Source organism: Neoarius graeffei, chromosome 17 (genome assembly GCF_027579695.1).
Source record: "Neoarius graeffei isolate fNeoGra1 chromosome 17, fNeoGra1.pri, whole genome shotgun sequence".
NCBI lineage: Eukaryota > Metazoa > Chordata > Actinopteri > Siluriformes > Ariidae > Neoarius > Neoarius graeffei.
In genome coordinates, this window is record NC_083585.1 from 53,018,978 (window position 1) to 53,034,000 (window position 15,023).

At 40.6% G+C, this 15,023-nt stretch overlaps 1 protein-coding gene across 1 annotated transcript in view; it reads right to left on the reverse strand.

Moving 5' to 3' along the window:
* nbeab (neurobeachin b) overlaps positions 1-15,023 on the reverse strand; it is a 793,085-nt gene that overhangs the window by 225,425 nt on the left and 552,637 nt on the right. Inside the window, exons 41-42 of the mRNA XM_060943557.1 lie at positions 13,829-13,931; positions 10,747-10,862 (exon numbers count right to left, since the gene is read on the reverse strand). Of these exons, the coding sequence (XP_060799540.1) occupies positions 10,747-10,862; positions 13,829-13,931 (219 nt within the window). The remainder of the gene's footprint in view (positions 1-10,746; positions 10,863-13,828; positions 13,932-15,023) is intronic.

The window sequence follows — 15,023 nt, forward strand, 5'->3', positions numbered from 1 at the left end:
TTTTGTAGCCGAAAATGATGTTATGATAAGCTTTAATAAAGGGCCCGGTCATTTGCCCCGCCCCCGGCCCGGCTCTGACTTGTTCCGCCACTGTCACTGATGTCACTGTTTGCGCTGCTTAACGACATCACGTGACGTCCACCCACTTTCGCTAACTCCACCCAATGTGTCCACCCACTTCCAGCCAGCACGGTTCAGCGCGGTTGTAGTCGAAATGCAACTCCAACAGCCCCGCTCAGCTCGACTCAGCTCGGCACGGCTCAGCCGCGTTTGTAGTGGAAAAGCGGCATAACGCAACAAGTAAATCAATTCTCTAATGGTTCTCTTGCTAACTTGGTGTGAACTGCGAGTCATTAGAGTGGTCAATAGCAAGTCTAAGATACTATTTCTCACTCAATCCGGCAATCTGATTTTCTCTGCAAATTTAGGCATCTTGAAATGTTTTTATTAATGCCAAATAAAACATCCAGCACAAATTATATATGATAGACATAAATTAATGATTTATAAATTTTATTTCAAGCACGTTGTTAGTTAGCGGGACTGCAGCTTATCACCGCTCCCACCTGCGCCGCATATGTGCGCTCCCGCCCGCGCGCGCATATGTGCACTTGCGCCCGCAGTGAGCTTTCAAAATTTGTTCCGCGCCGCACTGCTTTGCGGCGGGTCCCGCGGGACTCCCGCGGGAGTGCAGGGCTCTAGATTGGCGGGCACGATTTGATGCCCGGGGTGTTTTTGTTGATATGGTGCGGGGCTAGACCCATTCGCTAGGCAAAAATATTTTTGGCTGCTAGGCGGGTGGGTCTAGTTTAATAGGCTAGGTTTCTATAGGAACCATTTCTGAAGCGAAACCCCTTTGAGTTCCTCAGTGGGACTCTTTAGGTTGCAAGATGGAGCCATTTTGTGGTAACCAACCCAAAGTGTCAATTCTGTTATCTGTTAGTAAGGCATTACATTACATTAAATTACATTTGGGTGGCACGGTGGTGTAGTGGTTAGCACTGTCACCTTACAGCAAGAAGGTTCTGGGTTCGAGCCCAGCGGCCGACAGGGGCCTTTCTGTGTGGAGTTTGCATGTTCTCCCCGTGTCTGCGTGGGTTTCCTCTGGGTGCTCCGGTTTCACCCACAATCCAAAGACATGCAGGTTAGGTTAATTGGTGGCTCTAATTTGATAGGGGTGGCCTTGAGTAATGCACCGAACCCCCAACTGCTCCCCGGGTGCTGTAGCATAGCTGCCCACTGCTCTGCATATGTGTGTGTGCTCATTGCTCACGTGTATGTGTTCACTGCTTCAGATGGGTTAAATGCAGAGAGTAATTTCACAAGTACATGTGTGATAAATAAAGTTCCTCCTCTTCTTTTTCTTCATATTATTATGACAGACATTTAGCAGATGCTCTTATCCAGAGCGACGTACAATGAGCACACACACATACCCATGGCCACGGGAGCAGTAAGGGTACTTCAGCCATGGATTTTCCTGCCAATCCAGGGAATCACACCAGTGACCCTTTGGGCCCAAGGCTGGTTCTGAACCCTTTAAGCCATGGCTGCTGACTGAAAATGAAGCTGTGGTGTAACAAATGCTGATTTCCTTTCACAGCATCATTTTTAATATAATTTACAATCATAAAACGTTTAAATAGGCGGCACGGTGGTGTAGTGGTTAGTGCTGTCACCTCACAACAAGAAGGTCCGGGTTCGAGCCCCGTGGCCGGCGAGGGCCTTTCTGTGCGGAGTTTGCATGTTCTCCCCGTGTCCGCGTGGGTTTCCTCCGGGTGCTCCGGTTTCCCCCACAGTCCAAAGACATGCAGGTTAGGTTAACTGGTGACTCTAAATTGACCGTAGGTGTGAATGTGAGTGTGAATGGTTGTCTGTGTCTATGTGTCAGCCCTGTGATGACCTGGCGACTTGTCCAGGGTGTACCCCGCCTTTCGCCCGTAGTCAGCTGGGATAGGCTCCAGCTTGTCTGCGACCCTGCAGATTAGGATAAAGCGGCTAGAGATAATGAGATGAGATGAAAAAATGTTTAAATATTCCCAAAAAATGTATGGTATCCTGAGTCAAAAGATTTGACGGTACATGGCTTGTTTTGTGACATCAAATTAACTCGGTAAATTAACAAATAGACATAATTTTGCTCTTCAGCACAATGACCTTAAGCACTTAATGTGTGTACGAACTCCAGTGACATTTAGCAGACAGCGCAGCACTGATGCTGACCAAATCCCAGTGACCTTCGCTCATCGGGGTGAATGTGCGAGCGGTGCATTTCGGCTGAGCTTTGATTACTCAGGTCAAGCACACGGAGGAGTGGGTCAGAGTAGAGAAGAGGACAGGAAAAGAGACCTGACAGCACCGAGGCCTGGGCGGAGGATGTTAATAACAGTGAAACGGTGTTTAATTAGGAGAAGAGAGGCTCTGCATTAACGCCCCCCTCTCGGGCCTGTCTGTGTGCCCAGGCTTCACTGACACCTCTGTCAGCCCTGGTCATTACCACTTCAGTTTTTTAATGAATTTTCTCCCCATACCCATCGTGCTTACATCTAATTAGCTGACAATAATGTATCAGAGCAGCATGAGAGCTAAATATAAATATGCATGAATATGCAGCGTGAGCCAGGATGACACTTTTCAGTGTCAAAACAAAAAAACGGTGGATAAGAGAGAGGGTGCAAAGAAGTTGGTTCACATTAGATACTCTGTAACAGAACCTCTCGACTCCGCTGACACACACTTTCACACTCCGTGCAACTAATTATCAAGAAAAATGTGCAGCTTCTGCTCGCTCGGAAACAACAGCTCGCTGAATCAAAAGAGGAAAATTTTCTACCTGACAAAAGCATCGCCTTTGTAAATAAATAATGAGAAGAAACATGTTTTAACAATAGTGCTTCGTAGTAAGAGTATAAGAACACCATTCAACGCATATACATATACAACCCCGATTCCAAAAAAGTTGGGACAAAGTACAAATTGTAAATAAAAACAGAATGCAATAATTTACAAATCTCAAAAACTGATATTGTATTCACAATAGAACATAGACAACATATCAAATGTAGAAAGTGAGACATTTTGAAATTTCATGCCAAATATTGGCTCATTTGAAATTTCATGACAGCAACACATCTCAAAAAAGTTGGGACAGGGGCAATAAGAGGCTGGAAAAGTTAAAGGTACAAAAAAGGAACAGCTGGAGGACCAAATTGCAACTCATTAGGTCAATTGGCAATAGGTCATTAACATGACTGGGTATAAAAAGAGCATCTTGGAGTGGCAGCGGCTCTCAGAAGTAAAGATGGGAAGAGGATCACCAATCCCCCTAATTCTGCGCCGACAAATAGTGGAGCAATATCAGAAAGGAGTTCGACAGTGTAAAATTGCAAAGAGTTTGAACATATCATCATCTACAGTGCATAATATCATCAAAAGATTCAGAGAATCTGGAAGAATCTCTGTGCGTAAGGGTCAAGGCCTGAAAACCATACTGGGTGCCCGTGATCTTCGGGCCCTTAGACGGCACTGCATCACATACAGGCATGCTTCTGTATTGGAAATCACAAAATGGGCTCAGGAATATTTCCAGAGAACATTATCTGTGAAAACAATTCACCGTGCCATCCGCTGTTGCCAGCTAAAACTCTATAGTTCAAAGAAGAAGCCGTACCTAAACATGATCCAGAAGCGCAGACGTCTTCTCTGGGCCAAGGCTCATTTAAAATGGACTGTGGCAAAGTGGAAAACTGTTCTGTGGTCAGACGAATCAAAATTTGAAGTTCTTTATGGAAATCAGGGACGCCGTGTCATTCGGACTAAAGAGGAGAAGGACGACCCAAGTTGTTATCGGCGCTCAGTTCAGAAGCCTGCATCTCTGATGGTATGGGGTTGCATTAGTGCATGTGGCATGGGCAGCTTACACATCTGGAAAGACACCATCAATGCTGAAAGGTATATCCAGGTTCTAGAGCAACATATGCTCCCATCCAGACGACGTCTCTTTCAGGGAAGACCTTGCATTTTCCAACATGATAATGCCAAACCACATACTGCATCAATTACAGCATCATGGCTGCGTAGAAGAAGGGTCCGGGTACTGAACTGGCCAGCCTGCAGTCCAGATCTTTCACCCATAGAAAACATTTGGCGCATCATAAAACGGAAGATACGACAAAAAAGACCTAAGACAGTTGAGCAACTAGAATCCTACATTAGACAAGAATGGGTTAACATTCCTATCCCTAAACTTGAGCAACTTGTCTCCTCAGTCCCCAGACGTTTACAGACTGTTGTAAAGAGAAAAGGGGATGTCTCACAGTGGTAAACATGGCCTTGTCCCAACTTTTTTTGAGATGTGTTGTTGTCATGAAATTTAAAAATCACCTAATTTTTCTCTTTAAATGATACATTTTCTCAGTTTAAACATTTGATATGTCATCTATGTTCTATTCTGAATAAAATATGGAATTTGAAACTTCCACATCATTGCATTCCTTTTTTATTTACAATTTGTACTTTGTCCCAACTTTTTTTGGAATCGGGGTTGTACAGTACCAGTCAAAAGTTTGGACACTCCTTCTAATTCAGTGTTTTTTCTTTATTTTTATGAATTAAAAGTCACTTCTTCATGTGTTAAACTAATGATGGATGTCGTTTCTCTTTACTTAGTTGTTCGGTTCTTGACATAATATGGATTACTACAGCTGTAGTGTTGAATAGGGCTGTTTACTTATCGTATGTTTATTATTTACTATTTACTGTTTGATCTCAAATGCATTAAGAAGGCAAGAAACTCGTCCACTAATTACCTTTTGACGAGGCACCTGTTGATTGAAAAGCGTGATGACCTCATGAAGCTGGTTAAGATAACGCCAACAGTGTGTGAAGCGTCATCGAGGTAAATGCTGGATACGCTGAAGAATCTAAAATAAAACTTTGCTTGCCACATAATCCCATACACGTTCTATATGTTATTCCATAGTTTTGATGCCTTCAGTATTGTTCTACAATGTAGAAGAGAGTCAAAATACAGAATTAATGAGTAGGTGTGTCCATGATTTATTTGTTTGTTTATTTGTTTGTTTGTTTGTTTGTTTGTTTGTTTGTTTGTTTGTTTGTTTCTGCATACATACAGCAGGGTGCAAAAGTTTGAGGCCAGAGTGTAAATATGAGATTTTTTTTCATTTTTTTCACATTCTCAAAATATGAAAACCTTGAAATATTTAAAGAAAGAAAGAAAGAAAGAAAGAAAGAAAGAAAGAAAATATACAATATGTTGAATATTTAATATTAAATATTTAAATAATATTGGCTGGCTTTTTTTTTTTGTGGTCTATCAGATAAATTCCAATCAGCTAGTATGATACTGAAGGAGTTAAAGATGAGTAGCTGAATGGAATATATCTGATATACCACAAAAAAGCCAGACAATATTATTATTATTATTATTATTATTATTATTATTATTATACATACACATTCCTTTCAGGTGTTCAACGCGTCTTTCTCTTTCGAAATTCTCCCAAAAGCTTCTGTATCTAGCAAAGCAAACCTGGCAGCCATGTTTGTTTACAAATTGTCACAGTTGCTCGCTAGCACAGAAGTTTTACATCTCCAACGTGTCTCTTTTCCAGTTTTTCATGTCCGTTGGTATGTTTTTCTCTTGTAAATATATGTGAAGAATATCTGATGAAGTTTTCGTAGCATTCCGGGTGTTCAACGCATCTTTCTCTTTCCTGGCGAACAAAGAAGTGCTCCTGCGTATACGCAGCAGAAAACTTTCTCAATGGATATTGGAAAATTTCCTTTCATTTGTAACTTAATTTCACTGATTTTGAACTCCTGTTTATTGCACTTTTTAACAGAATCCAAATGATTCCTAACATTTTGTGATGTAACATTTGCATTATGTATATTTCATAAAATCAAAACTTGTTAAAGGTATCTATTATTTTCAGTTGTATATATTTCATAATATTAATCTTCAGAGTCAGCTGAATCTCATTTGTTATCGTTGTTGTATAGAGTAAAGATGTATTCTGTGTAATAGGACTTAATTGCAGCAATTTGTATTTTGTTTTTTGTCTTACAGTAAGTGCACTAGACATTATAATTTAAGGTTTCTGCTTTTATTGCAGGAATTTGTAGAATATTTTATTGATAATTACAGTGGTTTGTAAAGTTCTGGTTAATGAATAAGAAACTAAATTTAAACTTTGTTATAACATTTTACAACCCCGATTCCAAAAAAGTTGGGACAAAGTACAAACTGTAAATAAAAACGGAATGCAATGATGTGGAAGATTCAAATTCCATATTTTATTCAGAATAGAACATAGATGACATATCAAATGTTTAAACTGAGAAAATGTATCATTTAAAGAGAAAAATTAGGTGATTTTAAATTTCGTGACAACAACACATCTCAAAAAAGTTGGGACAAGGCCATGTTTACCACTGTGAGACATCCCCTTTTCTCTTTACAACAGTCTGTAAACGTCTGGGGACTGAGGAGACAAGTTGCTCAAGTTTAGGGATAGGAATGTTAACCCATTCTTGTCTAATGTAGGATTCTAGTTGCTCAACTGTCTTAGGTCATTTTTGTCGTATCTTCCGTTTTATGATGTGCCAAATGTTTTCTATGGGTGAAAGATCTGGACTGCAGGCTGGCCAGTTCAGTACCCGGACCCTTCTTCTACGCAGCCATGATGCTGTAATTGATGCAGTATGTGGTTTGGCATTGTCATGTTGGAAAATGCAAGGTCTTCCCTGAAAGAGACGTCATCTGGATGGGAGCATATGTTGCTCTAGAACCTGGATATACCTTTCAGCATTGATGGTGTCTTTCCAGATGTGTAAGCTGCCCATGCCACACGCACTAATGCAACTCCATACCATCAGAGATGCAGGCTTCTGAACTGAGCGCTCATAACAACTTGGGTCATCCTTCTCCTCTTTAGTCCGAATGACACGGCGTCCCTGATTTCCATAAAGAACTTCAAATTTTGATTCGTCTGACCACAGAACAGTTTTCCACTTTGCCACAGTCCATTTTAAATGAGCCTTGGCCCAGAGAAGACGTCTGCGCTTCTGGATCATGTTTAGATACGGCTTCTTCTTTGAACTATAGAGTTTTAGCTAGCAACGGCGGATGGCACGGTGAATTGTGTTCATAGATAATATTCTCTGGAAATATTCCTGAGCCCATTTTGTGATTTCCAATACAGAAGCATGCCTGGATGTGATGCAGTGCCGTCTAAGGGCCCGAAGATCACGGGCACCCAGTATGGTTTTCAGGCCTTGACCCTTACGCACAGAGATTCTTCCAGATTCTCTGAATCTTTTGATGATATTATGCAGTGTAGATGATGATATGTTCAAACTCTTTGCAATTTTACACTGTCGAACTCCTTTCTGATATTGCTCCACTATTTGTCGGCGCAGAATTAGGGGGATTGGTGATCCTCTTCCCATCTTTACTTCTGAGAGCCGCTGCCACTCCAAGATGCTCTTTTTATACCCAGTCATGTTAATGACCTATTGCCAATTGACCTAATGAGTTGCAATTTGGTCCTCCAGCTGTTCCTTTTTTGTACCTTTAACTTTTCCAGCCTCTTATTGCCCCTGTCCCAACTTTTTTGAGATGTGTTGCTGTCATGAAATTTCAAATGAGCCAATATTTGGCATGAAATTTCAAAATGTCTCACTTTCGACATTTGATATGTTGTCTATGTTCTATTGTGAATACAATATCAGTTTTTGAGATTTGTAAATTATTGCATTCCATTTTTATTTACAATTTGTACTTTGTCCCAACTTTTTTGGAATCGGGGTCGTATTAAGTTAGGAAATAAACTTTGTGTTAAATGCCTAATAAAATATAATTCACACTTAAAATTAATATTTTATTTAATTTCTTTTTAAGGCTCAATTGCAGCTCCAGAAGTCACCAGATTGCACCAAAAACGATGAAATTTTCAAAATTTAAAAATGTTTGCATTTTTCATACGAAATACATCGCAGATCTGAGTGACATATTGAAATAATATTGTCTGGGTTTTTTTTCATGGTATATCGGATATGTTCCATTCAGCTAGCATGATATTGAACGAGACAAAGACGAGCAGCTGAATGGAATATATCCGATATACCATGAAAAAAGCCAGCCAATATTATTATCTCATCTCATCTCATTATCTCTAGCCGCTTTATCCTGTTCTACAGGGTCGCAGGCAAGCTGGAGCCTATCCCAGCTGACTACGGGCGAAAGGCAGGGTACACCCTGGACAAGTCGCCAGGTCATCACAGGGCTGACACATAGACACAGACAACCATTCACACTCACATTCACACCTACGGTCAATTTAGAGTCACCAGTTAACCTAACCTGCATGTCTTTGGACTGTGGGGGAAACCGGAGCACCCGGAGGAAACCCACGCGGACACGGGGAGAACATGCAAACTCCGCACAGAAACGCCCTCGCCAGCCACGGGGCTCGAACCCGGACCTTCTTGCTGTGAGGCTACAGCGCTAACCACTACACCACCGTGCCGCCAATATTATTATTAGTAGTAATAGTATTATTATTATACATTCCTTTCGGGTGTTCAACGCCTCTTTCTCTTTCAAAATTCTCTCAAAATCTTTGATATTTAATGAAGTAAACCTGGCAGCCATGTTTGTTTACAAATGATCACAGTCACTCGCTAGCACAGAAGTTTTACGTCTCTGACGCTTGACGTCATGTTGTCTTGACAACCATGCAATATCGTAAACCATATTCAACGCTCATTCTCCATTGTGTAGAGTGACGTAATACACGTAGGATAAGCGATATGCTACAGTAACAATATCACATGCTGTCGAACCAAATGCCTGAAACCTGCTCGAAGGGAACAGAACACATGTTTTTATTCCATGGAAAAAGTGTCCTGTATGTAAAATAATCTACACCATAAGCATATGTGTGCCTCAATATCAATCATGTTAACTGTTTTTTATAAAAGGTCAGGTTTTCCTTATTTCTCTTTTATCTCTTCTCCTGAAGCATGTGTTCAGACGACACGAGTCTGATAGATTTGATCTAAAACGGATCATCAGCTTTTACACAAACTTGGAGCTCGAGTGCACACTGTCACTAAAACATATACGTTACTTTTGATGAAACACCTGAGACAAAGTGGCAGATTTTATTTGTATTTTTTCAAAGGTTATATTATGACACTTTATGGCATGATTTATATTATAAAGTCATGAATCCTGACTTTGTAGGTCAGTCATTCTTTTCAAACTTACCTTGCAGATTGTTAGTTTGTTTTTATTAAGCACAATTATGACACTTGGCGGCACGGTGGTGTAGTGGTTAGCACTGTCGCCTCACAGCAAGAAGGTCCTGGGTTCGAGCCCCGTGGCCGGCGAGGGCCTTTCTGTGTGGAGTTTGCATGTTCTCCCCGTGTCCGCGTGGGTTTCCTCCGGGTGCTCCGGTTTCCCCCACAGTCCAAAGACATGCAGGTTAGGTTAACTGGTGACTCTAAATTGACCGTAGGTGTGAATGTGAGTGTGAATGGTTGTCTGTGTCTATGTGTCAGCCCTGTGATGACCTGGCGACTTGTCCAGGGTGTACCCCGCCTTTCGCCCGTAGTCAGCTGGGATAGGCTCCAGCTTGCCTGCGACCCTGTAGAACAGGATAAAGCGGCTAGAGATAATGAGATGAGATGAGACAATTATGACACTTTGAAAAAGTTGACCATGTTGTCCACAGCACTTCGTATCTCGGATTATAAATACTAAATGTATTAATACTTTACCTTACGGACCTTAAAATCATCCACTTGACTGATATACAAGCTTTGTAAAAAGACGTAAAGTTGTATTGTAATGATTATTTATAATATTATAATAATTTAATGCAAATAAACCTCCAATACAAAATTCATGAGAGATTCATTTGATTTTTTGAAGGTGTTACGAAGGCCTAAAGTAGGAGTACAACTTTACCCTGGTTTTAATATCAGGAAGGGGTCATGTTGGTTTCAAATAACCATATATACCCGAGGCTCAAGTAAACTGAACCATTAAATTAGCATTTTTTAGGCAAAGTAGAACCTGGAAACATTTTTCATCATCTGCTAAGCTAGGCAGCTGGCTACATGGATTTTTTTTTCTTTTTTCCTGGAAAAATCAGACCTTCAAATGCACTGTTTCTAACATCTGTGCCAGTGGTGTACATTCTAATCGCAGAGCAAGACAATGATGCTAGCAGGAGCTAAACATATGATGGTTTCCCTAATTATATTATTTATAACATATAATTTGCCAATCACAGGGAAATGAATTCGAACCATTCTGATAACAATGCCAGCATTTATCAAACATCATATATTTCACGCAACCATAGCCACGCGAGTGGCCTAGTGGTTAATGTGTCTGTCTCTCAATCGGGAGATCGTGAGTTCTACTCACGGTCGGGTCATACCAAAGACCATCATAAAAATGGTACCTACTGCCGTCTGGCAAGGCATGCTGCAATACAGATGTGAGTGGGGAGTCAAACTCTTGTGGTTACCAGAGGACCAGCACCCCACTGTAACCCTAGCTATGTAATAGGCGAGAGGCCGAGGGCTACAGAAACGGAGATCGGCGCCGCCTAATGCACCATACGGTGCAGGAAGGACTTTAGACAGCCTTACAAAACAATTCCTTACGATCCAATTCATGACCCATAAATGAATGTAATAAACTCTTACCTGCAATAGTATTTAGGAACATAAGGTACTCGAAGTTGGAGATCTCGCGTCTCTGCCAGCGCTGTGTCATATTGGAGGACTTGAAAAGCTGCCGCGGTGTAGCCAGGGAAATCCGCCTGCAAAAGGAAAAAAAAGAAAGAAAACAACAAAAACACATCTTTACACACTGCTGAAACTCAGTACTCCACATTTCCTGCCACTGGCTTTGGCTCCAATGAGTTTTGGCTCTTAGACTTAAGAGTTTCAAGAAATGTGGAATGTGCAACTGTTTCGCCAGAAGAAACATCGAGAACCAAGAGAAAGAAGAGAACATAAACAGGCATGGTCATACTCTCAGACACGCAAGGCTGCTCCATGCCTTCATGTAGGGATTAATGAAAGCATGGCCGGGATTGAATGAACTGCTTTTCAGATGTGAAAAGTGCTAATAGTGTCGGCTTGAAGAGAAGCCGAGACATATGCTGTGAGAAAAAAACGTGATGACGTGACACAGATCAAGCTGCAGACATTATTAGAGGCCAATTAATTACAATTTTAAATGCTCACCTTTCAAATTCAATTAATGGGACCTCATCCACTGCGCATATATATATATATATATATATATATATATATATATATATATATATATATATAGTGCTGAGCGTAAATGAGTACACCCCCTTTGAAAAGTAACATTTTAAACAATATCTCAATGAACACAATTTCCAAAATGTTGAAAAGACAAAGTTTAATATAACATCTGTTTAACTTATAACATGAAAGTAAGGTTAATAATATAAACTTAGATTACATATTTTTTTCAGTTTTGCTCAAATTAGGGTGCTGCAAAAATGAGTACACCCCACAACAAAAACTACTACGTCTAGTACTTTGTATGGCCTCCATGATTTTTAATGACAGCACCAAGTCTTCTAGGCATGGAATGAACAAGTTGGTGACATTTTGCAACATCAATCTTTTTCCATTCTTCAACAATGACCTCTTTTAGTGACTGGATGCTGGATGGAGAGTGATGCTCAACTCGTCTCTTCAAAATTCCCCATAGGTGTTCGATTGGGTTCAGATCAGGAGACGTACTTGGCCACTGAATCACTTTCACCCTGTTCTTCTTCAGAAATCCAACAGTGGCCTGTTTAGTCATGTTGGAAAAGTGCACGACGACCAAGGGCACAGAGTGATGGTAGCATCTTCTCTTTCAGTATAGAGCAATACATCTGTGAATTCATGATGCCATCAATGAAATGCAGCTCCCCGACACCAGCAGCACTCATGCAGCCCCACATAAGGACACTGTCACCACCATGTTTCACTGTAGGCACCATGCATTTTTCTTTGTATTCCTCACCTTTGCGACGCCATACAGTTTTGAAGCCATCAGTTCCAAAAACATTTATCTTGGTCTCATCACTCCAGAGTATAGAGTCCCAGTAGTCTTCATCTTTGTCAGCATGGGACCTGGCAAACTCTAGGCGGGCTTTTTTGTGCCTGGGCTTTAGGAGAGGCTTCTTTCGTGGACGGCATCCATGCATGCCATTCCTCTGCAGTATATCCTGTATTGTGTCACGGGAAATAGTCACCCCAGTTTGGCTTTCTACTTCTTTAGATAACTGCAGTGAACTTGCATGCCGATTTTCTTCAGCGCTTCTCATCAGAAGACACTCCTGTCGAGGTGTTAACTTCCGTGGACGACCTGGACGTCTCTGTGAGATGGTTGCAGTTCCATCTTTCTTAAATTTTTGTACCACTTTTGCTACAGTATTCTGATTGATAAGTAAAACTTTGCTGATCTTCTTGTAGCCTTCACCTTTGTGGTGTAAAGAAATTATTTTCTTTGGGGAATTCTGAAGAGACAAGTTGAGCATCACTCTCCATCCAGCATCCAGTCACTAAAAGAGTTGAAGAATGGAAAAAGATTGATGTTGCAAAATGTCGCCAACTTGTTCATTCCATGCCTAGAAGACTTGGTGCTGTCATTAAAAATCATGGAGGCCATACAAAGTACTAGATGTAGTAGTTTTTGTTGTGGGGTGTACTCATTTTTGCACCACCCTAATTTGAGTAAAACTGAAAAATGTGTAATCTAAGTTTATATTATTAACCTTACTTTCACGTTATAAGTTAAACAGATGTTATATTAAACTGTGTCTTGTCAACATTTTGGAAATTGTTTGTGTTCATTGAGATATTGTTTAAAATATTACTTTTCAAAGGGGGTGTACTCATTTATGCTCAGCACTGTGTGTGTATATATATATATATATATATATATATATATATCATCTCATTATCTCTAGCCGCTTTATCCTTCTACAGGGTCGTAGGCAAGCTGGAGCCTATCCCAGCTGACTACGGGCGAAAGGCGGGGTACACCCTGGACAAGTCACCAGGTCATCACAGGGCTGACACATAGACACAGACAACCATTCACACCTACGGTCAATTTAGAGTCACCAGTTAACCTAACCTGCATGTCTTTGGACTGTGGGGGAAACCGGAGCACCCGGAGGAAACCCACACGGACACGGGGAGAACATGCACACTCCGCACAGAAAGGCCCTCGCCGGCCACGGGGCTCGAACCCGGACCTTCTTGCTGTGAGGCAACAGCGCTAACCACTACACCACCGTGCCACCTATATATATATATATATAAAACTGTCTTCACAACATTATTAAAATCATTACTAATTTATAAATGAATGAATGAAGAAGAACAGGAAGAATAATTCAGGGAGCTGCAGTGTCATTCAGTAACAAAGGCATATGTAGCCAATATTATATATATACAGTCTACATGATGTATCTAATCATGTGATAAGAATGACTGTTCCTTTGAAAGATCGAGTCTCGAGTCTCACCCTAGAGGAGAGCTGAACTAGTTCAGGGGAATCAGGGTCAGATACCATTCAGCTACAAATAAATAGAAAACTCTGGCTATAATAACAGTGCTGCAACCTGCACTTGAGTCTCTTAGGCACGTCCCCTAACCAGGTAACCACTTGAAATGTAGCAACTTTTAAAGTGGTTATACCTAAAATATAAATTATGTAACTTGATATATATGCAACAATGTGACATACCTGGCTTGTGGGAGTCCGTAGCTTGTGCCAACACCTACACGGGGTAAACTATAGACCACTTTCTTCACCGTGGGCTGGTCAGGGAAGTTAAACATCACCGAGGCTGTAAGACAGAATGACTCAGGCCATAGTTTGCATAAATGCGACATCTAGGAGTTTGAATATACCTTTTGAGAATGAAGTCACCCATTGTTGTTGTTTATAAGTTATTAAATTTAACATAAACCTAAAAAGTAGTGCTTTAGCTTGGCTTGTATTAAACTCAGTGTTGTTTTTACTGCCGCCAACTTTGTTGAAGGAGGTTATGTTTTCACCTCCGTTTGTTTGCTTGCTTGAATTTTCCCAATGTAACTCAAAAAATAGTGAATGGATTTTGACGAAATTTGGTGGAAAGGTGGGCCATGAGCCAAGGAACACTTGATGAGATTTTGATGCAAATCCGAATATGTATGTGGATCCAGGATCCAGATATGTATGTGGATCCAGGTTTTTTCTTTCCTGTTCCCAACATAACTCAAAAAGTTGAAAATGGATTTGGATGAAATTTTGTGAAAATGGTGGGCCATGAGCCAAAGAACAATTGACTAGATATTGATGCAAATCCAGATATGTACGTGGATCCAGGCTCCAGATATGTTTGTGGATCCAGGCTTGTTTGTTTTTTTGTCTGTTCCTGACATAATTCAAAAAGTAGTGAACAGATTTTGATGAAATTTGGTGGAAAGGTGGGCCATGAGCCAAGGAACAATTGATGAGATTTTGATGCAAATCTGAATATGTATGTGGATCCAGGATCCAGATATGTATGTGGATCCAGGATATATATTTTTTTCTTCCCAACATAACTCAAAAAGTTGCAAACAGATTTTGATGAAATTTGGTGGAAAGGTGGACCATGAGCCAAAGAACAATTGACTAGATTTTGATGTAAATCCAGATATGTATGTGGATCCAGGCTCCAGATTTGTATGCAGAGCCAGGATTTTTTTTTTTTTGTCTGTTCCCAACATAACTCAAAAAGTCGTGAACAGATTTTGATGAAATTTGATGGAAAGGTGGGCCATGAGCCAAAGAACAATTGACTAGATTTTGATGTAAATCTAGACATGTATGTGGATCCAGGAATTTTTTTTTTATCTGTTCCCAACATAATTCAAAAAGTAGTGAACAGTTTTTGATGAAATTTCATGTACAG